This window comes from Chionomys nivalis, chromosome 6 (assembly GCF_950005125.1).
Source record: "Chionomys nivalis chromosome 6, mChiNiv1.1, whole genome shotgun sequence".
Classification (NCBI taxonomy): domain Eukaryota; kingdom Metazoa; phylum Chordata; class Mammalia; order Rodentia; family Cricetidae; genus Chionomys; species Chionomys nivalis.
In genome coordinates this window covers 38400210-38427230 of record NC_080091.1, presented here as the reverse complement: position 1 = coordinate 38427230, position 27021 = coordinate 38400210, and the positions used below count along the sequence as shown (strand labels likewise).

At 42.9% G+C, this 27021-nt stretch overlaps 1 protein-coding gene across 1 annotated transcript in view; it reads left to right on the top strand.

Annotated features, from left to right (window-relative positions):
- Window positions 1–27021, top strand: part of Prr14l (proline rich 14 like) — a 64156-nt gene that overhangs the window by 26914 nt on the left and 10221 nt on the right. The window contains exons 6-7 of the mRNA XM_057771592.1: window positions 511–682; window positions 1321–1427. Of these exons, the coding sequence (XP_057627575.1) occupies window positions 511–682; window positions 1321–1427 (279 nt within the window). The remainder of the gene's footprint in view (window positions 1–510; window positions 683–1320; window positions 1428–27021) is intronic.

Below are 27021 nucleotides of genomic sequence, written 5' to 3'. Positions count from 1 at the left end.
TCCAGTCTCCACTCAGTTACATATTTCTATAAAACTGCTCTAACCCCTGGAAAGGACTGACCACATTCTTATAACTTTGCACATGTGTAGAGCCAGGTTGTGTCTAGAGGTAACTGGAAAGCAGGTGGTGGCTGGGTGATAGACTTCTCAATCGGTTAGTTGCCTGCCTTGCAAGCCGTGAGAACCTGAGTTTCATCCCCCAGAACCCACATCAGTAGCCTGCATGGTAGCACACACTTGTAATTCTAGTGTAGGCAGGAAGAGATAGGCAGATCCTGAGGCTCACTGGCCAGCCAACCTAGGCTACTTGGTTAGCTTTAGGCCATTGAGAGACTCCATCTCGAACACAAGATGGATGGGACAGCCAAGGAAAGACATTGTCTTAAAGTTTCTTCCTGGCCTCTACACACACAAGGACATGCACATGTACAGAAAAACTAAGTAGAAATGCTGGAGGTAGAAAGCACACCTTACACAGATTTTATCGTCATTCTGTCTCCATGGTGCTAGGCTGGAGCCTGTGTTCCCTGCCTTGGTGCCAAAGGCTTGCCTGGTGACAGAACCAGCTGTCAGCAAGCTTCTGCTCTCAGCCTCTGAGTTCCAGGTCCCTGGGTTTGATGAGCTGGGTGATGTGTCAGCGGCATGCCCCCGACCACAGAGCAGCCCTGCAGAAGAGAAAGAGGTAAGTGCAAAGTGCCAGGGTCTTGGGTGGAGGCGGCTTTGGGATTTCCATTGTTGACTCCCATCACAGGGTTCGTGTAGACTTGACTCTGGCCTTGGCTCAGTAGCTGGGAGTTCTAAGGTAGGAATTTTCCTGCTTGGCCAGGAAAGGAGATGGTGGGTTTATGGGGTTGTTACCTTTATTTCGGTTTCTTTTCCAAGATGGTGGTTCTTACTGTTTTCTCCTTACTGCCTTTCAACTTCTGAATTCAAGTTGTCCTCCTGCTCCACCAGGCGGGAGCAGGTTATCTTAGTCTGTATTTTTTTCCAGACCCATTTTTCTCAGCAACAGCATTAAAGAGTGTTTATAGAGAGCCTTGGCCCTGAGAGTCTCCTTGTGCATTGAAGATGAGTAAATGATAGTGTCCTGTAGTTCACAGCATCGCCTGTCTCCAATGATTGAGGACTTTCATTATCTCATTTGGAACCGTACAACTCTCTGTTTAGTAACTGAAAACGCAGCTAGAGGAGGAAGGGGAATTGTCATTAGCTACTTTTCAGGCTTATCTGTAAAGTGAGGAAGCAATGTTTTGAGTATACGGGCTCTATTTTAAAATAACTTAACATTTTGCCTATTTTTATTTTAACCCTTAAAAACAGGCTGAGCCAGAGAAGAGACCAAAGAAAGTCTCACAGATTCGCATCCGGAAAACCATACCTAAACCAGATCCCAACCTTACCCCAATGGGTCTGCCTCGGCCCAAAAGGTGAGCTTCTCTAATGCAAAGTGGGTTCACTATCTTGGAAAATTGCCAAGCAAAGTATACTTGTCCCTAAAGTGATTAGTAATCCGAGCTATGTTTTTACTTCTAGGAATTTATGCCAAAGAATACCGTGATTATATGGTTAAATGTTTAAGTGCAAGATATTTTAATACAGTGATCATTTTTATTGTTCTTATGCTAAGTATTGTATGTACATAATCATAGCTTAACCATTGAGAGACCAAGGCAGGAGGAATAGCTTTGGGTACAAAGCCAACCTGAGTTACAGTGTAAGGTCCTCTCTCAAAATAAACCAAAGAAAGGTGCTGGAGTTCCATGATGAGACTCTGTCTAAAAAGAAGACAACAACAAACCCACATACAAACCAGAAAGACCAATCTATTTTAAAAAATTTCTTTAGGCTTATTGATTTTATTGGTATGTGTGTTACCTTGCATGTATGTATGTGAATCACGTGTGTGCCTGGAGCCTTTGAAGGTCAGAAAATAGCATTGATCTCTTGCGACTGGAATTATGTATAGTTTATGGGCTATTGTACTCGTATGGCTGTTGGGAACCAACCCAGGTCCTGTGTAAGACAAGTGTTTTTAACCTGAGCCATATCTCTAGTTCCCCAATATACTTTTTTGTTTTATTTTGTTCTCTGTATAACAGCTTGGCTGTCTTGAAACCTGCTTTGTAGACCAGGCTGGCCTCAAACTCACAGGGATCAGCCTGCCTCTGCCTCCTGAGTACTAGAATTAAAAGTGTGCCCCACCACGCAAAGTCCCTGCATATACTTTATATTGGGTATTTTAAGTTGAGCATTGTGGTGCCCTCCTGTGATTCCAACAGTTGGGAGATGGTAAAGGAGGAAAAAAAGTTCAAGATCATCCTCAAAGTTCTCCAAACCTCAGTTCTTATGCCCCGAGTTCTAGGGAAGTTTTCATTGGTTCCCTTAAGTAACTTAAATTAATTAACCTTCGGAGCTTCTGATAGTCTTATCTGTTGGCCAAGGACGTACCCCAGTGGGAATAGTGCTTGCTAAAGTCTCAGGACCTGCCTGACTACTCTCCCTATACAGCCCAGGTTGGCCTTGAACCCATAATTCTTCTGTCTTAGCCGCCAAATGCTGATATTACAGATATATGTAATATCTTATACTTCTTTTTTGGGGGAGGTGGTTGGGGCTTGAGACTTGGTTTCTCTGTGTAACAGCCCTAGCTGTCCTGGAACTTGCTCTGAAGAGCAGGCTGGCCTCAAACTCACAGCTTTCTGAGTGCTGGGATTAAAGACGTGCACCACCACTGCCCGGCACTATCACCTTCTTTATTGACTACCCTCTTGTGCCGCCTTGAGAAACGCTTGTGTGTCTCAGGTGCCCCACATTAAGTAGTGTTCACTATGAGAATGGCTTAACTTCTTTTACTGTTTGCCTGATCTGAAAGCCTTGTTGATAGAGGTAAGTAGTTGGGAACAGAAAGGCTTTAATGATATAATAGCCTGTCTTCGTTGTTGTTGTTGTTGTTGTTATTTTATATTTGTATATAGAGTAATGTGTCTTATCATGGCATGGTTATTTGTTTCTTTATACTTTATTAGCATTCATTCCCCTCCTGTACCCCCTCTTGTACCCAGCTGGCTCCCTGCTCCCCCAGGAAGCCCTCCTTCTGTCTTCGTATTTCATTACCCACAGTTCCTCACATTCCTCACAGTCTCATCCTCTCTCAGCATCTCCTTTTTAGTTTTATGGCCCTCGTTTGTAATGTGAAGTGTGTGTTCTGCATTCAAGGGAAAGTCTGGTATTTGTCTTTGATGTTCCGGTTTATTTTGCGTAATGAATTCCAGTTATGTTTTTTCTTTAGTCAGCTTTTTTCCTTTAGATTGCCAGCTCATAAAAAAAAAAAAAAAAACATAAAGACTTAATATTAATTATAAAAGCTTGGCCTATAGCTTAGGCTTGTTTCTAACTAGTTTTTTGTTGTTGTTGTTTGTTTGTTTGTTTGTTTGTTTGGTTGGTTGGTTGGTTGGTTGGTTTTTTAGAGACAGGGTTTCTCTGTAGTTTTGAAGCTTGCCCTGGAACTAGCTCTTGTAGACTAGGCTGGCCTCGAACTCACAGAGATTTGCCTGCCTCTCCCTTTTGAGTGCTGGAATTAAAGGTGTATGCCACCACCGCCCAGCCCTAACTAGTTTTTAAAACTTAAATTAACCCATATTTTTTAATCTACATTCTTTTACATGGTTTGGTTACCTTTACTCTGTACTGCTCATCCTGCATCCTCTGAATCTGGCTTGTGACCCTGCCTTTCTTCTTCTCCAAGTCCTCTCTGTCCCCAGAAGTCCCACCTAACCTCTTCCTGCCTAGCTAATGGCTGTTCAGCTCTTTATTAAGCCAACCACAGTGGCACATCTTCACAGTGTAAAGGAATATTCTGCAACATTTTCTTAAATAAATACATAATTTTATTTTTCTTTGCAAACAAAATTCCTTTTTGTGTGTGTATACAGCACATTTTCTTTATTATGTTAATGGACGTATAGACTGGTTATTGCTTAGCTGTTCTGAATAACACACCAGTGAACATGGATGCACAGATGTTTCTGGTGTCACTTAGACACATGCAGGTATATATCTGAAAATTCTATAGTAGGACATTTGGCATTTCGTTTTCTTTCTTTTTTTAAAAAGATTTATTTATTTTTTATGTGCATTGCCTGCATGTATATTTGTGTGAGGGTACCAGAGTCCCTAGAACTGGAGTTACAGATAGTTTTGAGCTTTCATATGGGTACTGGGAATTAAGCCTAGGTCCTCTGGAAGAGCAGCCAGTGCTTAACTGCTGAGCCATCTTTCCAGCCCTGACATATGGCATATCTATTTCAGTGTTTTGGAAAACCTCCACACTGATTTCCATGTTGCCTACAGAAGTTGGCACTTTGACCAGCAGTGCATAAGTATTTTTAAAGATTTATTATTTTTTATTTTTAATTGTGTGTGTGTGTGTGTGTGTACACAAGCACACATGAGCGCAAGTATATACAGAAGCCAGAGGGTTCTGATCCCACTGCAGCTGTAGTTAATAGCTATGGGTACAGGGAACTGAATTTTGGTCCTCTATAAGAAGAGCAAATGCTCCTAACTGATGAGCCATCTCTCTAGCCCCTGTTGTGTTTATCTTAATTCCTCACATTCTCACTTTTTGCTTCCCCATGTCTCTGTCACCTGTGGGTAATTTTTTTCAGTTGTTTTTTTCTGTAGCAAGCAATGAAGCCAGGTTCTGTCAACTGTGTGTATGACAGCATATTTTGTATTGGCATAAAGTATTTTCTCGTGCGGATGCCCCAGAAGATGTGATCTTAGTGTTCTCTCCCTTCTTGGCCGCCACTCACATTTTTTACCCTAATAAATAATGCCACTCACTCACCCCCTTTCTACCATCATCATAATTCTTATTTGGGTCTTTGAGAAAGCCTTTTTTTCTCCCATGTCATTTCTTTGGAAGATTGTGGACTCCAGGCGATTCTTCTGATATCTGAGTCCTTTTATAGTTTGAATTTTGTAGTTCCAGCTGTCTGACTCTGTCCCCTGCCAAATTGAGCAAGGACACTGGCAACCACTAACACTACTCAGGAGACGTATAGGCAATTACCAGGGTACCCAAACCTATTAGGCATGTCCAGCCTAGCATCTTTGACCGTTCTGGGAGCAAGTGGGCCAGGTTGGTCCTGTGAACATTCAAGAAAGTTATTGATCTCTATATGGTGGGGATCCCTTTTCTACAAATCTCCTGTCCTTGCCAGTCTAGAAGAAGCAGCTATTTAGCTGATAGGAGCCAGGTAGAATCCAGTAGCTCTTGAGTGTTAGGCAGGAGTATCATGGTGGTGTCAGAAATGGCTTTGAGTTCTTTGCTTATATTACTTTGGACCAGCAGACAATCCAAATGTCCTCATCTCCTTCTGTCCAGTGTGGAGTGGCTGTTGCCTTTTAGAGCTTATGAGAGGTGGATAACTGCCTAGACATGTAGACTGGGACACCCTTTGTTATGTCTTTTTGAGGAATTGCTCCTTTTATTAATTTGTAGTATTCTTTATCTCTTCTGATTCATTTTGGTTTTTGATCCACTTTATCAGACATCAAATTAACTATATCAACTTGTTTTTACTTGTTGATACATTATATTTCCACTTTTTGTTGTTTATTTTTTTTGTTTTGTTTTGTTTTTCAAGACAGTATTTCTCTGAAAGGCATAGCTATCCTTGAACTCACTCTGTAGACCAAGTTGGCCTTGAACACACAGAGATTCACCTGCCTCTGCCTCTCAAAGTCTGGGATTAAAGATGTGCGTCACCACAGCTAGGCATATTTCTGCCCTTAAAATCTTATTTTATTTTGTTTTATTTGTATGGATGTTTTGTCTTAAGTGTGTTTGTACACTGTATGTGTGCTTGTTGGCCTTAGAGTTACAGACGGTTGTGAAACACCATGTTGATGCTAGGAATCAAACCTAGGTCCTCTGCGCCAGCAACCAGTGATCTTATCCACTGAGCAATTTCTCCAGCCCCCTGGCTTTATATTTTTGACACCTTGACTGTGATGTATTAATATGATAATATGTTGCAGAGCTTTTCTCTGGTTGTGCTTATTTGGGGTTCTAAATGCCTCTTGCATTTGAATCTCTCTTTAAATTAGGAAAAATGATGCTATATTTTAATGAGCCTCTGTATACTTATGTTGTTAACAGTAGACTCACAAACTTCTGGCTCTCAAAATCCTTTTGATCCTCTTTCACAATGTTCCCAAGCCTTAGATGCAAGAATTCTGTTTTAGATGTATCTATTGGGTTTTGGTACTCCATGGTCAGTTGTTTTATGCATTTAAACCAGAACGTTTTTCTGTCATGGTCTGTCTGTTGCGAAAAGAAGTGTCTTTGGTGACTACAAGCTGCACTTGCCTATGGGTATAAGAGTATTTTGGGTGCAGTTCAGAACTGTGCTGCTTGCTGAGTGGCGGTGCCGCACGCCTTTAATCCCAGCACTCAGGAGGCAGAGGCAAGCGAATCTCTGTAAGTTCGAGGCCAGCCTGGTCAACAGAGTGAGTTCCAGGACAGGCTCCAAAGCTACAGAGAAACCCTGTCTCGAAAACAAACAAACAAACAAACAAACAAACAAACAGAAAGCCGTGTTGCTCAATGGAGTACTAGTACTACACAGCAGAAAAAAACATCTTGAATTTTGCAGGCAAATCATTTTGAGTGAGGTACCCCAGACCCATAAAGACAATTATCACATGTACTCACTCATAAGTGATTTTTAAACATAAAGCAAAGAAAACCAGCCCACCAGTCACAATCCCAGAGAACGTAGACAACAATGAGGACCCTAAGAGAGACATACATGAATCTAATCTACATGGGAAGTAGAAAAAGACAAGATCTCCTGAGTAAATTAGGAGCATGGGGACCTTGGAGAGGGTTGTGGGGGGCGGGGAGGCAGGGAGAGGAGCAGAGAAAAATGTAGAGCTCAATAAAAATCAATTTTAAAAAAAGGAAAAAGGAAAGAAAGAACTTTGCTGCTTTAGTTAAAGTGGCAGAGGTTGCTCCTCTGTGATCTCTGACCTTACTAGCCTGGGAAGTTAGGTTTCTAGTACCAAGCATGATCTCCGTCTTTTTTTTTTTTTTTTTTTTTTTTTTTGGTTTTTCGAGGCAGGGTTTCTCTGTAGCTTTGGAGCCTATCCTGGAACTCCCTTTGTAGACCAGGCTGGCCTCGAACTCACAGAGATCCGCCTGCCTCTGCCTCCCGAGTGCTGGGATTAAAGGCGTGCGCCACCACCGCCCGGCGATCTCCGTCTTTTTAAGCAGGCTTTAAGTCCAATTAGACAGCTGTTGGTTACCACCAAGATGTGAGTGCCACTATCTCACCCCTAGGGCTATCTTGCCATGCTGCAAGTTATTGTGGGTAACAGGCAGTTGGCTGTGACAGGTGGTTACTTCCTTCCCTTGGAAGCTTACAAAGCACCTTGTGGTATTATAAAAGCTAGTCCTCGGGCCTTTCAGGTCAGATCCAGCCTGGATCCTCTGAGTTCTATGTCTGCAGTGCATGGTGTCTTCAGTAATAGAACCTTAAGTTCAAACTCTGGGAAGCAGACAAGAACAGTGACAATACCCATATTGTTTTGGGTCTTTCTTGATCTCTCCTGCTCAACAGCTCGTAAGAGGGTTTCTTAAACCTATTTCTAGTCTTGGTTTTGAGTTTTCATTTTTTTAGGCAGGATCTTCGTGCCTTTAACTCATTCTATAACACAAACAGGCCTTTAACTTATGACTCTCCTACCTCAGTCTTCTACAAGAACTGGGGTTACAGACCTGTGGCATTGGGACCAACTGAAAGGTACAGGTTTTTGCTTTGGTTTGGTTTTGGTTTTGTCTTAAGATAGTGTTTCTCTGTATAGCCCTGTCTTTCTTAGAACTCAATCTGCAGACCAGGCTGGCCTCAAACTCACAGAGATCCTCCTGCCTCTGCATCCCTAGTGCTGGAATTAAAGTCAATCACCACCATTTCCCAGCTGAACAATACAGTTTTTAATAAATTTTTACCTTAAGATTCTTTTGGTTGTGGCTGGAGAGATGGTGTTGACCGAGAGCACTGGCTACTCTTGCAGATGGCCCAGGTTTCTTCCCCAGTCCCCACATGGTGATTCACACCATCCATAGCTCCAGTTACAGAGGTTCTGATGCCCTCTTCTAACCTCTGTAAGTACCAAGCAGACACATAGTGCACATACAAACATTTGGATAAAACACTCACACAAAAAATAAAATGATTAAATCAAATAAAATGTTTGGGGGGAGATTCTTTTGGGTTTTCAGATGAAATCTTTTTTTTTTTTTAAGTTTTTTTTATTTATTTATTTATTTATTTATTTATTTATTTATTTATGTGAGTGGTGTATCTGCATGTATGACTATGCCAGAAGAAGGCATCAGATCCCACTATTGATGGCTGTGAGCCACCATGTGGTTGCTGAGAATTGAACTCAGGACCTCTAGAAGAGCAGTCAGTGCTCTTAACTCCTGAGCCATCTCTACTCCCTGAGATGGGATCTCTTATTGAGCACCTTGTCCTCAAAGTAGCTATATACATTTAAAATTGTGGTCCATGTTGCCAGAGTACCCTTTCTAAACTAGAAAGTAGACAGATTTCTTATTGGAGTCAGTTTGGTTATGACCAAATTAATATACATGGGCTCACATGTATATCAAATCATGTAGTATCTTACATTTATTTATTTAGGTTTTTTTTTTTTTTTGAGACAGTCTCACTGTGTAGCCCTGGCTGACGTACAGTTTGTTATGTAGACCTGGCTGGCCTCAAACTTAGAGATCCATCTCTCTCTGATGGAATTAAAGGTGTGTGCTACCATCACCTAGCTGATCTTAAATTTTTCTTTTTTTTTTCTATTTATTTATTTATTTATTTATTTATTTATTATGGATACAATATTCTGTTTGCATATATGCCTGCAGGGTAGAAGAGGACACCAGACCTAATTACAGATGGTTGTGAGCCACCATGTGGTTGCTGGGAATTGAACTCGGGTCCTTTGGAAGAGCATGAAATGCTCTTAACCTCTGAGCCATCTCTCCAGCCCCTGATCTTAAATTTTTCAAAACAATTTTTCTAGATTTTAATCTTCATCTCTGCATCACATGCTTACCTAGAGTCCATAGAGGTCATAAGAGAGTATCGTGTCCCTAGAATTGGAATAATTGATGGTTGTGAAAGACCATGAGGGTACTGGAGAGATAAATGGCTCAGTAAAGAGCACTGGTTTTTCTTATAGAGAACCTTTGTAGGGCCCAATTCCCAGCACCCCTGTGGCAGCTCATAGCCATTTGTGCCTGTTGCTTGGGGAGGCCAGAAGAGGTAGGGTCAGATTCCCTGGAGTTCCAGACAGTTGTGAGTTGCTAGTGGCACTGGGAGTGGGAATCAGGTTCTCTGCTAGAGAAGCCAATGCTTTTATTTTAACCATTGAGCCAGCTCTTCAGCCCCCATTTTTAATTTTTTGTTTGTTTTGTTTTTTGAGACAGGATTCCTCTGTGTAACAGGCCTGGCTGTCCTAGAACTCACTCTGTAGACCAGGCTGACCCCAAACTCAAAGAATTCCGCCTGCCTCTGCTTCCCGAATACTGGGATAAAAATGACGTGTGCCAACACTTCCCGACTCCGTTTTTAATTTTTAGAGGAATCTCCATACTATTTTTGAGGAGACTGGAAAGAACAAATAAGAGCCCTTGATATGATACTCTTCTAGAGACCCTATATTTGTTCCAGCACCCATGTCAAGTGACCTCCATCTCCCTCCCCAAAGTATCTGATGCCTTATATCATACACTCACACAGACACACACATGTACACATGAATAAAAATGTTTAAGATCTTAGCAGATAAACACGCATAATACTTAGAGCAGTGCACATGCCCACCTGTCGTCAGACTCAAGGGAGGTGGTAAGGAGTTGCCTGATTTCCACTTTCTGGATTGGTGGTATTGTGGAGTTTTTTTTTTCTTTGACTTCAGCTTTCTAGGAAATTGATATTACAAATACTCCTATGTCAGGTTTTTGGAGTTTTTGATTTAATTTTCAAATGTTAGGGTGTTTTTCTTTCTTTTTTCTTTTTGCTCTTGGAGTTTGTGCGTCTTATAGAAGTTAACCCTCTCTCAGGTGTGTTATTTACAGGTACTCCTGTTCCCCTTGTCTTTGCTCCACCGGCTCTTTGTTGCACAGAGCTGTTGATGACATTGTTCACGTGTACTCTTGTGACCTGTTTGTCTGCAGTCGTACATTCAGAAACATGCTTAGTCACTTCAATGGCATGAGACGTTCCCCTGGGGCTTCTGATAGTTTCCTAGTTCCAGTCTAGTGCTGACCTATATTCCTGTCTAGAGTCTCAGCCCATGAGTCTTCCAGGTGAGGAGAGACCAGTTACCTTTTTACACCTGGAGTCAGTTTTTCCGGGACCACTTAAAGAGAGTTTGCTTTCTACACTGTGTGCCCTTGTCAACTGTGTTGAAATCATTTGGCTGTAATAGGTGTGTGAATTATTTATTTCTGTATTCTCCTCTGCTTTATTGTCTTCATACCAATACCTTGTTGTTTTGGTTGCTCCAGATTCATAGCATTTCTTAGGGTTTTTTGTTTGTTTTTGAGATAGGGTCTTGTCATGTAGTTCTAGTTGGCTTGAAACTCATATCCCAGCCTAGCCTCAATCTTGGTGCAATCCTGCTTCAGCTGTGATTATAAGCATGCGATATCATGCCTGGACTTATGCATTGTGTTTTAAAGTTGAGTATTGAAACCAGGTATGTTGGGGTGTGTACATTTAATCCCAGCAGAGGCAGGTGGTTCTCTGTATATTTGAGGCCCACCTGGCCTACATAGTGAGTTCCAAGTCAGCCAGAACTACAGAGTGACAGCTTGTCTTGAGAAACCAAAAAAAAGAAAAAAGGAAAAGAAAAAAAAGAAAGAAAAATAATTATATAAATAAATAAAATTTAAAAGTTAGATATTGTAATGCCTTCAGCTTTGTTTTTGTTTGTTTCTTTCTTTTGCCATGCTGGGGATGGAAGCCAGGGACTTACATATGCTAGGCAAGTATCATACCATAAAGCAGTACCTCCCGCTTTGTTATTGTTGTTTGTATTTTATGTTTATGTTCACTTTATCTATTGGTATGTTTGCCTTGTCTGTGTCTGTCTGTCTGTCATCTATCTATCTGTGTGTGTCTTGTCTATCTTATTTGTCTGTGTGTGTGTCTCTTTGTAAGAGGTGAGGTTGTGGGCGTGGGGTGTCCTGTCATTCTCTGCTTTTTTCATTTGGGACAGGATATTTTCTTGAACCTTGGACTCATGTACCCGGTCCTAGCCCCCTTGTCTTCAGGGTCAGCGCTTAGTCCCTTCCATGACTGCTAGGATCCACAGTCTGCTCCTCATGACTGAGGGCAGGTGCTCTATAAACCAAAGTGCCGTCCCACCAGCTCCTTTTTTCCTCAAGATCACTTTGTAACATCATCATTCTTCTCTCATGGATCTGTGTGGAGAATGAAGAAAGACAAATCAACGGCATTTTTTCATTAATATGTTGAAATAAGATTTGTCATGAAGGGCTGTTTTGAAAGACTTTATGGACATTTCTTGTGTGTCAGTTGTATAAATAAATGAAAGATTAAGACATTGATTGCCCCAAAACTGTCTTCAATAAATGTAGAAAGTCCCTGAATGAGGGTGTAAGGTTACTCTGTAGGTGTTAAGTGGCAGTTTGATTTAGCTCTTTGGATTTTTACCTTAGTATCATGTATTGGTTTGAGTACAGTCAGGATATAGAAACTATATGACATTTTAACATAATATAAAATTTCAAACTATAATAGGACAGTAAATGTAATGAGGTTTCCAAAGGGTGTGCTCAAACTGAGGAACAAAGGAAGGACATACTTGGGAGGATCACTAACTCCCCATGGTTGACATTGAGACTGTGATGACGAAGCTTTGGCCGCAACCCATTGCATGACTGGATCACAGAGGCCACAGCAGGCAAATAGGAAAGAACCACATTTTGTAGCACATATAATAAGTGGCTGACAGGCTGTAGTTGTGATTCAAGAGCTGGAGTCTGTGATGTTTATTACAGAAGGGCTACAGAAAACCCTGGACAGGTGTCTTTGAGACCTGGAGGACCTTCTCTGCAGGGTAGGGCTATTATGTTACCAAAGGACTCTTTGCTCTGGCCACATAGCTAAGGTATAGACGTTCAGGGGGTGTTCAGGTGACTTCCAATCGCCCCCATATATGTGTGTCACTAATGGACTCATGGCAGAACTAAAGGAAAGCTCTCAGAACCGGATGAGACGCACCTCATCCTGTGTTGTTCTGCTAACACCTAGCTGAGCTGAGCTTTGTATTGGTATGCAGAGGAAATGCTTCAGCAGCCCAGGAGTCCAGTGCCATAAAGCAGATCCTGATGCTCAGATTTTGAACTTAGGCAACATATTTTGATAAGGAGCACATTTCAGGCAACAGTAAAGCACTGACACATTTTCTTTCCAAGAGGTTTTTTTTTTTTTTTTGCTGGGGATGGGGTTGTGATGCCTCGGAGGTTAATTGTGATACTGATCTCACAGAGATCCCAAGTTTGGTTCTCAGATTCCATGTGAGGTGAGTCACAACCACCTGTGTTGCTCCAGCTCCAGGGGACCTGACGCCCTCTTCTGGCTTCTATGTACACCTGCACTCATAAACAGACACACACACACTTAAATAAATCTTCTTTGTATAATGAACCGGTTGTGGTGGTGCACATCGGTAGCGTTTGCTGAAGGAGGCAGAGGCAAGAGGATCACGAGTTTGAGACCAGCCTAGGTTATGCATTAAAAAAAAAGTATAATGAAATAAATAAAAGATTTGAAGAGAGCTGGAGAGATGAGACAGCAGTTAAAAGCTCAGTATGTTCTTTCAAAGGACCCAGGTTCAGGTCTTGACATCCATACGGCAGCTCTCAAACTTTAGCTCCCCTCCAGGGGACCCGACACTTTGATCCTCCCTGGGCATTGGGCACCACATAGTGCACACATAGGCATGCAGGCCAAATACCATACACATAAAATAAGTTATCTTTAAAACAAAATTATTAAAAAGATTTGAATAAATGAAAATTTATGTGTTCTGATGCAATGGTTGTATAAAAGATAAAGTAGTAATAACCAAGAAAAAAGTTTGTTTTGTTTTTTTGAGACAGGATCTCTCTATGTAGCCCTGGCTATCCTGGAATTCCTTTGTAGACCATGCCGGCCTTGAACTCACAGAGACCCATCTGTCTCTGCCTCCTGAGTGCTGAGATTAAAAGCATTTGCCATCACATCCAGGTAAGAGGAAATTTTTTAAAGGAATGAAATAAGAGTGCTAGTCTCAGAAATTTAAAATAGTAAGTCTCTGGCTGGAAAGATGGCTCAGAGGTTAAGAGCACTGACTTCTCTTTCAGAGATTCTGAGTTCAATTTTCAGCAGCCTCCTGGTAGTTCACAACCATCTATTATGGGATCTGGTGCCCTATTCTGTCATGCAGACATATATGCAGGCAAAACACATTGTACATAATAAATAAATAGATCTTCAAAAGAAAATTAAGTATCAAAAATTAACTAGAACATAAATCATAAATTGCTAAAATAATAGAAAATCTAAACATGAATACCAACCCATACATAGTGAACGTAGTGAGATTTAGTGTTTGGTGAAGATGCCTTCTTAGTTCGATGGTGGAAAGCTAAGCTCTTAAAGTAATTCTGTTGGGATGGTAGCCATTTTAAAGATAATAAAGCTGTTTCTGTATGTCTATCTCAAACATATTCTCAACTAATCAGATCTTAGTGTAAACAAAGCAATCTAAGAACATTTGAAGAAACTGTAGGAAATTTCAGGTTGGAACGGGCTAACTATAATAGAAATTTGTGAGTCATAAAAGACTGAAAAATATACTGCATAAAAATAAAGAAGCTCTAGAACCAAACCTGGTGGCACATACCTGTAACCCTAGCACTTAGGAGGTGGAGACGGCAGGATCAGGAAAGGCTAGTCTTTGCTACATAGGAAATTTGGATCCGCCTAGGCTACATGAGCCCCTGTCTCAACAAAATGAAAGAGAGTAGTGAAGTAGGTTGCGGTGGCACAGGCTTGTAATCCCAGCACTCAGGAAGATGTGGCAAGGTAGTGAATTGTAGCAAACTTGTACTGCGCAGTTGAGACATCCCCAAAAAGCAGGAGAAGCCAGCAAGGGGACTCATTGAGTAAAGGGGCTCGCTTTACAAGTTTTTGATCTGTATTCAGTCCCTAGAGCCTGTCACCTTGTTGATTTAGCATAGAAACAGTAAAGGAGACCCTGCATCACAAAGGAGGTTTAAGAACTGGGTTAAGAGTTGCACGCCTTTAATCCCAGAACTCAAGAAGCAGGGCCAGTTGGATCTCTTGTGAGTTTTAGGCTTGTCTGCTCTACATTGTAAGTTCCATGTCAGCCAAAGCAACACAGTAAAACCCTGTTTCACAAACAAAGCAAAAATAAAAATCACGGTATAAGAGCCTGGTAGTGGTGGTGCACACCTTTACTCCTAGCTCTCAGGAGGCAGAGGCAGGTAAATCTCTTGAGTTCAAGGCCAGCCTGGTCTACAGACAGGACAGCTAGGGCTATAGAGAGAAACCCCGTTTTGAAAAACCAAATAAATAAATAAAAGGTCTTTAAAAGAAAGACAGAACCAACTCCCCAAATGGTCTCTATCCTTCCCACTAGCACCATGCCATTTATGTGTCTACATACTTTTTTTTTAATATTTATTTATTTAGTTTACAATATATGCCTTCAGGCCAGAAGAGGGCACCAGATCTCATTACAGATGGTTTGAACTCAGGACCTTTGGAATAGCAGGCAGTGCTCTTAACCGCAGAGCCATCTCTCCAGCCCCTCCTTTTTTTTTGGTTTTTCGAGACAGGGTTTCTCTGTGGTTTTGGAGCCTGTCCTGGAGCTAGCTCTTGTAGACCAGGCTGGCCTCGAACTCACAGAGATCCTCCTGCCTCTGCCTCCCAAGTGCTGCATACTTTCTAAATAATACATTTTATATGTGCGTGTGTGTGTGTATGTGTGTGTGTTTGCGTGTATGTGTGTGTGTGTAGCTATGTCCCTCTTTGTTTATTGGGGCTGGTGGCATGGCTCAGCAATGTTCTTGCAGAGGACCCAAGTTCAGTCCCCAGCACCCATACGGTGGCTCACAGTTATCTGTTACTCCAGTTTCAGGGTTTTGATATTTTTTCTGACCTCCTCAGGCTCCTGCATGCATATTGTACATATACATTTAAACCGAAATGCACACAGAAAATGTAAACATTGGCATATTTTAAAGTTACTACTTTAGAGAAACCAAATATCAGCCAAGTACAGTGACATGGTTATAGTTTGTCCTACTCAGCTAAGATAGGTGGGTTGTATCAATTCAGGAGTTGAAGGCCACCTTGGGCAACATAGTGAAAGCCCAGCTCAAATAAGGAAATAATGTGTGCCATTCTCAAGTAACAGTGGTAGAACTGGTAGATTGCTCAGACCAAATAGTTGATACTGGACACAGGGTACAAAAGGAATCCCACATTTTTCCTACATATACTTAAAAATGGAGAGAACAATACCAAAGTTTGAGCATATCTGTGGAGCAGAGCACTAGAGATAGATGCACCACTGAACTCAAGGAAGTCCTGTGCCACAAGGCTTACATGGGGAGAACTAATTATTGCTAAGTCATCACAGGAAAAACATGAAAGAAATGAAATGAAAACCGAGCTGCATAAACAAATTCAACATAAAATAAATTGCACATAGTTGGGCATGGTAGCACATGATGCCTTTAATCCCAGCAGCCTTTGTGGGATCACTGAGTTCAAGGCCAACTTGCTGGGTCTACATAGTGAGTTCCAGGACTAAGAAGTGAGATCTCTCATAAAAGAGGAAAAAAAAACCAGTAGATGTGAACCAAAAATAAACATATATTTCTACCTCCCCAATGACCACGACAACATTAAAGAACATTACCCTCTCAACCCTGACAGTGAACGAAAGGGGAGGAGCTCCGAGGAGGTCAGCCATTTTTGTGGATTGGCAGCCTGGATCCATGCTACCAGGAAGGGCTGGCAACCCTAAGCTGAGGTTCTGGTTTACAGGGGTCCCAGGTTGGTTGTTTAGTGCCTTTACCTAGAGCGCTAACAGAAGAGTGCACAACCCCTCCTCACTCTGCACCTGCCAAGTGATGAGGAGCTCCTCGGAGCCCCAAGCTGCAGCCTGGACCTGGGCAGCTGGGACCACACACTGGCAACCATGGAACCTGCATCTCAGTCACTAAGGGTGATGACAAGGTCTGTAAATCTGTCCTTTCCTGAAGGCCTATGTGGCGATAACTGTGTCTGTGGCTCTTGTTCTACGCTTACATTTGGCAGAGCAGGATGACATTCTATAACCATTCTTTTTTTAACATATATTTGTATGTTTGAATGCTTTTCCTGCATATATCTGTGTATATATGCACGCCCGGTATCCAAAGAGCTCATAAGGGAGTGTTGGATGCCCTAGAACTGGATTTATGTATGGTTGTACATTATCATGTAGGTTCTGGGAATCAGACTGAGTCCTCTGCAAGAGCAGCAAGTGCTCGGAACCACTGGTGGTCATGAAAATGAGGTCAAGTGGCTTGGGCTGTACTGGCGGTGCTTGCCCACCCACAGCTAAGAGCACTTGACTCCGGAAATTAATGAAGAGGATGTGTAGTGAGTGTGACCGTGTCCTCAGCCCCATCCCCGGGATATCCATGTGAGGAGGTTTAGCCTCTGCCGGCTTTGAGAACACAGTAAAGCTCTATCAGGAGGACTTCACTGGCTAGCACCTGGTATCCTACATTAATAACTGTACGGTGTGTTTAGTGCCAGCATCTCCTAGGAAACAAACAAGGGTAGCATGCATTGCTTCTGGCTTCAGCTGGAAAAATATCAGGGTAGCATGTTGTGGGGGTTCTGCCCCAGCACCATTTGTGTCATCTAACCAGAGCCCTAGCAGTAGCTTGTGGGGATCCATCATCTGAGTGTTGGAGGTGGATTCCAGTTCAGATCTGCACCATCTCTGATAGTCTACCTGGATCAACCCATTTCCCAAGATGTCAGCTGTGTAGCCTAGAACCCACGAGAGCTAGCGTTCTGCGTTGATGATGGGGATGTAGCCTCAGGAAGTACCAGTGGCCAGAATTCTGACCAGGACTTCCAAAAAAATCGGTAAGTTTTGGTTTGACAAAAAATGCCCCAAGACTTTGCCAATTCCTGGGAGGACCTGAAAAAGCACCCTTGACTTTGATTTAACTTAATTCATTTCTGTTGAGACTTAAGAAAAGGTGTGGAACCACACGGCCATTTTCTGTTTTGTTTTGGGGGTGAATGTAGTGTTCGTTCGTTCGTTCATTCATTCATTCATTCATTCATTTTTGAAACAGTTTCTCTGTGTGGTAGCTCAAACTGTCTTGGAACTCTTTGTAGACCAGGTTGGTCTCGAACTCTCAGAGATCCGCCTGCCTCTGCCTCTTGATTACTAGGATTAAAGGCGTGCGTCACCACGCCCCGCTGAATGTAGTATGTATAATTGTGATCTATGTATGGGAGAAGGTCTGTATGTGTGCCACATCTTAGTTCATAATCACATTCAGTTTTGTTTTGTTTTTATAGTTATATTATAAATTGTCTATAATTCTTGCTTCCCCAAATTGTAGCTAATTCTTGCATTTAAGATATTTCAAAGTTGAATAAATTTTTTCTCCATAATGTCCATTTATTTAGAATAAAGGGATATCTCTTCATTCCCTTAGAGATAGAAAATATATGTAGGCTGGATGTTTTGGTGTATGCTTATAATCCTACCATTTCAATGTTAGAGATTAGAGGGGATCAGGGATTTGAAACCAGTCTAGGTACCAAATTCAAGGCCAGGCTGGGCTGTATGAATCAATGTCTCAAAAAATTAATTGGGGAGCCGAGTGGTGGTGGCGTACGCCTTTAATCCCAGCACTCGGGAAGCAGAGGCAGACGGATCTGTGTGAGTTCGAGGCCAGCCTGGTCTACAAGAGCTAGTTCCGGGACAGGAACCAAAAAAAAAAAGCTACAGAGAAACCCTGTCTCGAAAAATCCCAAAAAAAAAAAAAAAAATTTAATTAATTGGGGGCTGGAAAAATGGCTTAGTGGTTAGAGCAGTGGCTGCTCTTCCAGAGAGCTCAGGTTGCATTCTCCGCACCCACATGGCTGCTTACAGCCCTCTGTGGTTCCAGTTCCAGAGTACCTGGTACCTTCTTCTAGGCTCCATGGGCTTACATATCAGGTGCATCCACATACATTCGGACATACACATAAAATTAAAAATGCAGAAGTAAATATTAAAAACCAAATGAGAAAAGAAATGACTTCCTGAATGCAGTGCCCCATTGGGTGAAGTGCTTGCCATGCATGCCTGACAACTTGGTGTTGACTCCTGGAACCCTTGGTAAGATGGAAGGAGAAAACTGACACAGAGTTGTTCTCTGACACCCAGGTGCATGAAGTAAGCCACCCGTGCTCTTACATCACGTTACACATACAACAATTACAGCTTAATTAAAAGACACAAACCTTGCGCTGAAGAGATGGCTCAGTGGTTAAGAGGTCCTGAGTTCAAATCCCAGTAACCACATGGTGGCTCACAACATCTGTAATGAGATCTGGTGCCCTCTTCTGACCTGCAGGCAGAACACTGTATACATCCTAGCAATCAGGAGGCTGAGACAGGCAAATCTCAGTGAGTTCAAGGCCAACCTGTTCTACAAAGTAGGTTTCAGGACAGTCAGGACATGTTCGGCAGAGAAACCCTGTCTTGAAAAACCAAAACAAAACAAAAATAAATCCTGACCTTAAAGGTTGGGCAGGTAGCTGAGGTGGCTCGCCACCGCCCTAATGCTGCCACCCACAACCATGGAATCGTCTCATTGCTACTTCATAGCTGTCATTTTGCTAATGATATGAGTCATAACCTGTGAAGGAATCGTTCGATACACACTCCCAGAGGGGTTGAGAGCCACTGATGTAATCACATCTCCCCAGATTGTTTGCGGATCTGCAAGTCTATGACCCTTGCAGGGGCATCGTGATGCCAAACCAACCACTTTATGCCAACAAGAAGAAATCTTGCCAACGTAACTTAGACAAGTCTGTTTTAGCAACAATTAAAAACAAACAAGAAAAACATTTTTAAGTTCAAAGCATCTGGGCAGGCTGACATGTACCTGTAATTCATGCTCTTGGGAGGACTGAGGTAGGGGTTTGTGAATTTAAGGATAGCCAAGTATTACGTTATCACAATATAGAAATTACGATCTGTACGGTGGTGGCGCGTGCCTTCAATCCCAGAAATCAGGAGGCAGAGGGAGGTGGATCTCTCTCTGTCGGTTCGAGGCCAGCCTGGTCTACAGAGCTAGTGTCAGGACAGACTTCAGAGCTACAGAGAAACCCTGACTGGGGATGGGGGGAGAAGGAGAGTTTAAAGGGTGTTAACTTTTGTTAACAACTTACAGTAAAGTAAACAAAAGAAAGGGAAACTCAGTTCCACCTCCAAAATCACAGAATCACAGACAGCAGTCGTATCTGAAAAGACCTCAGATAGGAACCAACCAGAACGCAGTAATCACTTGAGGCAACAAAAGTGGACCAAAGCATGAACCGTGCAGTGGCAAGGAACCAGGCAGATTTCAGATGGCGCTAGCTACGTAAAATAGTTTCTTCATATGCTAGATGGAGTTGAGCCCAAACTGTCATGCATGCTAGGCATGTTCTATCTCAGCAACATGCTTTTCTGACTCCTATGTTCAGTGTTCTCTTCATGCTGCAGGAGATTTGTTTGTTGCAGTTTTGACAAAATTAGGGCTGTGTGCAACTCCACCGTGCTCCTCTTGATTTTGGGCTCTGTTTTATTCTGAAAGGCTTTGTTCAATATTTTCTGCTATTCACTCATTGTGTTTTATTCTGTTTAATCTATTATTCATATTTGGAGGGGTTTTTTGTTTTTTGTTTTTTTTTGTCTGAGACAGGATTTCTCTGTATAACCCTATCCTAGAACTAACTTTGTAAATCAGGCTGGCCTTGAACTCACAGAGATCCATCCACCTCTGCCTCCACAGAGCTGGGATTAAAGGTGTGCGAAACTTGGACTGTCTGGGGTTTTGTTTCTTACTACTATCTATAGTTTTAGAAAATTCAAACTCAGGGACAGTCTGGCATGTACTAGACCCTGGGGTTGATTTCTGCTCATAGCAGAAAGATATCCTTGCAGTCAGGAGCCAAGGAATACTACGGAGTCACACTGCGCAACAAACCTCACACAAGAGATTTATTAGGAAAGACGAGAGGGTGGATGCCTCTTCTCAGGAAAGAAGCACCAAAGAACTGAGCGGGAGGCAAGCTTTATGTAGGGTTTGGGGTGGGGTGGCCTGGGGTTGGTGGACTTTTGTGGTCTGATCTTGGGGCAAGCTCAGGGAATAGTGGTATTTCCTGGTCTGATCTTCTGCTTTTATTATTTTCCTTTCCTGCAGTGCAGAACTTGGCTGCCTGTGTCTCAAAGGGCCAGAAATGGCCTTTATGGCTGTTACAGCAGTATTGGGGTGGGCCTGTCCACTCACACATAGAGGGACTTAGGTTCCCTCCCCTTACCCCCTGCTTTTTTTTTTTTTTACTATTGATGAAAATAATCATGGGTTGGGGAAAGGGGAAGACACTATCATTAGATTACTTCCTTTTGTGTGGAAGCGTCAGAGCCCTTGGGGTAAGTTTGATTTTCACCCACAGGGTATAATTGGGAGTTATAGGCCTCTGACTCCGTAGCTGGGGGGCAGTAATCCTGTAATAGGAACTGATTAAAAGTCTGGCTAGAAAATATTGGAACCTGTTGAAGAAATCTAGAGAAGTTTCCTTGGGTTTGTTTGTTTGTTTTGTTTTTTGTTTTTTTGTTGTTTTGTTGTTGTTGTTGTTGTTTTAAGTAGATCCACTGGCCAGAGGCATCAAGCTGTTTCTTATTGTTTGTTTGTTTTTTTTTTTTTTTTTGGTTTTTCGAGACAGGGTTTCTCTGTGGCTTTGGAGCCTGTCCTGGAACTAGCTCTGTAGACCAGGCTGGTCTCGAACTCACAGAGATACGCCTGCCTCTGCTTCCCAAGTGCTGGGATTAAAGGCGTGCGCCACCACCGCCCGGCCCATTTTGTTTTTTGAGGCCATCTAGAGTTGCCCAATCTTGGTGTTTTCTATACCTGACCGGCTGACGTAGTAGCAGCGTTCCCCCTGAGGAAAAGATGAAGACCACCTCTCTCTGCTCTTAGTAAATCTCAGCCTTGCCAGTTTTGTAGCACTGTGGAGGCCAGTGAATCTGTTTGGCCCTGGAGGGTAAGGATGGTCTGAGCCACCCGTTGGAGATCCTTGATGAACTGAGACTCGGTAGCTAAGGAAGTAGTCAGTCCTGCTGCTCCAGCAGTTATACCCAGGACTGCAAGAAAGGGTGGGTCCTGAATCCTTCATTTGTCATGCCATACTCCCACAAACATGGTGATGGCAACCGATGAGTCTTCCTCACCAGGTACCACCCCTAGTTTTGGAAAAAGGAACATCAGGGTACCAAATCCCAGCCCACTCAACGTGTAGGCGGTGGTAAACTTGAGTGTTGCAGAGAATCAAGGTGTGAACGTTTGGACGTAGTGGTTGGGGGTTTAGGGTAGTATTGCAGTCTGGAATCCAGTTTGCCATAAAATGTGTTCCTTGAGGAGCAGTACCAAAGAGAAGGATGCGGGAGAGGTAAGGAGTGATACTGATATTTAATAGGCCAATGGGCAAGGCCACAATTGGTGGTCATGAATTTGACCTGGGAGGGACTAACAACCAACATTCTTCAAAGTAGCCAGGCAGTGTTATTTAGTGAGTATTATGTAGAGGTCAGGGTCTGAAACAAGAGATGGGTACATTAGGGAGGTGAGAACTGTGTCAAACGATACTCAGTGAACTGAGTTAAATGATCCTCGATACAATAGTCTGAAAGAGGGCTGGAGAGGTGGCTCAGTAGTTACAAACAGTGGCTGTTTTCCCAGAGGTTTTGAGTTCGATTCCCAGCAAGCACATAGTGGCTCACAACCATCTTTAATGAGATCTGGTGCCCTCTTCTGACTTACAGGCATACATGCAGACAGAACTCTATATCCATAATAAATCTTTTTTTTTTTTTTTTTTTTTTGGATTGTTTCTCTGTAGCTTTTGGTTCCTGCTGGAACTAGCTCTTGTAGACCAGGCTGGCCTCAAACTCACAGAGATCTGCCTGTCTCTGCCTCCCGAGTGCTCATAATAAATCTTTTTTTTTTTTTAAAAAAAGATAGTCTTAAAAGATTTCTTGAGAATAGACACAGTGAAATTGTAAGGATCTGACACTTCATATCAATGTACATAAAATAAAAAAGTTAAATAAAACCATTTTTAAAAAGGTGGGAGAATTTGTGGTATAGGGCCTTAATCCTTTTCTATTTTGAGAGTGTTTGCTTAATGAGTAGGAGACATGTACCCTGACCAAGCCATTCACCCCCACAACCTCCTGGCTGATTTAGACTGGATATAGGGAGGTAAAAGGGGTCCCATAGCGGAGTAAGAGCGATTAGCAGTTAACTAGAAGCTGCCAGTAGGCTGAAAGTAGGCACCAGGAAGGGTTGATTTGAGCAGCCTGTCACTGAGAAGGGAGAAAAGGAAACCAGGGGTGCTGAGGAGAAGACATCAGAAAGGGGAGCAATAGCCTGATGGGGCTAAAGAAACAGCAGCATTGCAGCTCTAAGGATAGGGAAACAGGCAGGGTTAGATGAAGTGGGCTAACCATAACTTTAAAAACATGGCTAGGGGTACCTCTGCCTCCAAAAGGACCAGAGGGGCACCAGATGCTCCGCAGTCACTTCCATGGTCTCAGGGAAGCTTTTACACCTGTCAGGTTGTACACCAGTTGTCACTAGTGAACGGGGTGCTGAGTGCTGAGTAAGCCGGAAAGTGAGTCTGCTAAGGGTGGACCTAAGATGACGGGTGGGTTCCCAGGGGAGCCCGGGCACCAGGAGCACCTATCCGAGTAAGTTTTAGTTACAGCTCTGAGGGGAAAGGTCCTGGAATGCCACAGTCACACCTCACGTCAGACCGCACACACGAGATCCACTGGAAAGTGTCCTGGAATGCCACAGTCACACCTCACGTCAGACCGCACACACGAGATCCACTGGAAAGTGTCCTGGAATGCCACAGTCACACCTCACGTCAGACCGCACACACGAGATCCACTGGAAAGTGTCCTGGAATGCCACAGTCACACCTCACGTCAGACCGCACACACGAGATCCACTGGAAAGTGTCCTGGAATGCCACAGTCACACCTCACATCAGACCGCACACACGAGATCCACTGGAAAGTGTCCTGGAATGCCACAGTCACACCTCACATCAGACCGCACACACGAGATCCACTGGGAAAGGTCCTGGAATGCCACAGTCACACCTCACGTCAGACCGCACACACGAGATCCACTGGGAAAGACACAGCATGGAAGCTGCCTCTTCTCAGGAGAGAACTGAGTTGGGGTGGGGGGCAGGCTTTGTGTAGTGTTTGGGGGGCTGGGACAGAGCTTTCCAGGGTGGCTTGTGATTGACAGTATTCTGTGGCCTGATCTTGGGCTTCTTTTCTCTGCAGAACAGAGCTTGGATACTGACCCTTATGGTCCTTAGAGTAGTCTGGGGTTGGGGCCTGGCTAATTGCAGTCTTGAGATTTACTGCTAGCACAGAATGTAAGAATAAATAGAAGAGGAAAAGAGACCTAGCTCACCTAATATTTGGAAAAGTAAAATCCTAACCAGCATCAACTAAAAGAACACTGTCCTGCTTTTTGTTTTTATTTGAGATAAGCCAGGGTTTCATTATGTACCTCTGACTGGCCTTGAACTTGCTATATAAATCAAACTGGCCCCAAACTTACAGAGATTTGCCTGCCTCTCTGCCTTCCAAGTGCTGGGACTAAAGGTTTATGCCGCCATGACTGGCTACATTAGATTCTTACTATAATCTGATAAATTGGGTGAAGATAGATGAAGATAGAGGGATTGCTTAGGCTCTGGGTTTACTCATCGGGGCTTCATTTTGTGCACACCTCTAATCCCAGCACAAGAGAGGTGGATAGGAGAATCAAAAATTGAGGTCTTTCTTAGGCACATAAGAAGTTAAAGGCTGAGCTGGGCAGTGGTGGCACACACCGTTAAGCCCAGCACTCGGGAGGCAGAGGCAGGCGGATCTCTGTGAGTTCGAGGCCAGCCTGGTCTACAAGAGCTAGTTCCAGGACAGGCTCCAAAGCTACAGATAAACCCTGTCTCAAAAAAAAAAAAAAAAAAAAGTTAAAGGCTGGCCTAGGCTGAAGATCATCTATAAATAGAAAAACCTATGGTGATTATTGAGGGGGTTGAAGGAAGACTTGATGTTGCCAAGACAGTACACTATCTGGGATCGGTTTTCAGATTTGCTGCAGTCTGTTAAAGAACTAACAGCTTTCCCCCCCTAGAAATTAACAGCTAGGTTGTAAAATGCCTTATGGGAAAAAAATCACCAAGAATAGTTAAAACATCTGGTCAGTGGTAACAAATGCCTTTAATCACAGTACTTGGGAGGCAGAGGTAGGCAGGTCTCTTGAGTTCAAGGCCAGCCTGGTCTACAGAGTAAATTCCAGGACAGCCAGAGTTGTTACACAGAGAAACCCTGTCTCGAAATACCTAATAAAATGAAATAAAAAAATAGTTAAAGCAGTCTTGTAGAAGAACTGATTTATTTTAAACTTATTACATATGCAGTTTACTTGGGTTAGGAAAATGCCTTGGTGGAGAAGATTGCACGCTGTTCAAGCATGAGGCCCTGAGTTTAATAACAAACACCTAAATAAAACTTGAACGTGACTACACATGCTTGTGACCCCACAGTTGGGGGTGGAGTCACTGGATAGCTGTACAGCCTACCCAAAATGGTAAGCTTCCTGTTCAGAGAAAGAGATTGTCTTTATTTTTTTCTCTTAATTATGTGTGTACATGTGTAAGTGTTTAGCCTTCATGTTTGTATGTGCACCATATGCATGCAGGGTCTGCACAGAGCAGAAGAGGGCATTAGATCCCTAGAAAGTGAAGTTAGAGACAATTGTGAGCCACCATGTGGGTGCTGGAATTGGAACTCGGGTCCTGGAAGAGCAACAAGTGCCCTTAATGACTGGTCATTTCTTTCTCCCTGAGAGACCTTGTCTGAAAGGAATAAGGTGAACAGAAATAGAGGAAGAGACTCAATTGTCCTCCTCTAGTTTCTTTTTCTTTTTTTTTTTTTTTTTGGTTTTTCGAGACAGGGTTTCTCTGTGGCTTTGGAGCCTGTCCTGGAACTAGCTCTTGTAGACCAGGCTGGCCTCGAACTCACAGAGATCCGCCTGTCTCTGCCTCCCGAGTGCTGGGATTAAAGGCGTGCGCCACCACTGCCCGGCTCCTCCTCTAGTTTCTACATGCACAAGTATGAGTATATAGCCATGCAGTCTATGTACAAATAACACACACACCAAAAATAAACAGTAAAATTTAAAATAGTTGAAATGGCCAAGCATGGTACTGGCACATGCCTATAGTCCCAGCAGAGTTTAAAGGCAGCTTGGACTATAAGGTGAGATTTTCTTTGAAAAAACAAATGCAATTTGATGGCAGATATCATGCTCTTCAGATTTTACTATAAAAATACACAAAATTGCCAGGCGGTGGTGGTGCACACCTTTAATCTCAGCACTCGGGAGGCAGAGGCAGGCTGATCTCTGTGGGATGGAGGCCAGCCCAGTCTACAAGAACTAGTTCCAGGACAGGCTTCAAAGCATCACAGAAACTCTGTCTCAAAAAACCAAAACAAAACACAAAATTAGATGAAGCTACAATAATCAAGAGAGTATGGTAGTATCCTAAAGGTAACTTTCTGAGGTGATGAGACAGAAGCCAGAAGTATACTTCTAAAATGGATGGATTTCAACAAAAGTATCATGGCCATTCAGTGTGGAAGCGAATCTTTCTAACAAGTGGTGCTGGTTGCTATGTGTAAATTTTGATTTCCATGTGTAAAAGATTTGGTTAAATCAGAATAAACCAAAGATCTAATTGTAGGTACAATAGCAATACAAACAAGCAAATACAGTTACCAATTTGCATGAATCTGGAGTAGGCTACGGCCTTTGCATACATTGAATTTCAGGAAAGTTAGCCTTTCTTTCTCTCCCATCAAATGCTACAATCAAGAAAGTGAATATCAAGTGGCTGACATTGGTGACACATGCCAGTAATCCAGTGTTTGCAAAGCTTTCAGTAGGGCTTTGTGTGAGGCTAGCCTTAGCTTTATAGCCAGACCTGGTTGATTGCTTGGTTGGTGGGAAAGTGGATAAGAATTGGGTGGCTGGAAGGAAAGCGGATGCTAAGAATTAGGTGGGTGGATGGATGGATGGATGGATGGATGGATGGATGATTTGTGGGTGGGCAGGTAGGTAGATTGGTGGATGGTTGATAGAAAATTAGAAGACTACAATCTTGGAGGAAAAAAGATGCAAAATGTACATACATTTAGTTTAAGGAATCTAAGTAAGGACTATTATCCAAAATACGCAGCTCCTCCTTCTCCCTGCCCAGTGGTGCTGGAACCAAACCCAAGCCCTACTGCATGAGCAGCAATGTCCATTCCTCTTTGTTTTTATCCTCAGGCCATAAAGAACTCAAAACTCAGTAAGAAAATGAACATCCCAATTAAAAAATGGGCAAAATTCCTGAATTGACATGGTGTCAAAGAAGAAACCAATAGGAATACACTCCTGAAAGGCCCCTGGTGTGGTGTGTCATTGGGGAGTTGCACCTTACAGTAAGGACAAATGCAGAACCAATGCTAGCTGGGCCCCAGAGCAGCAGG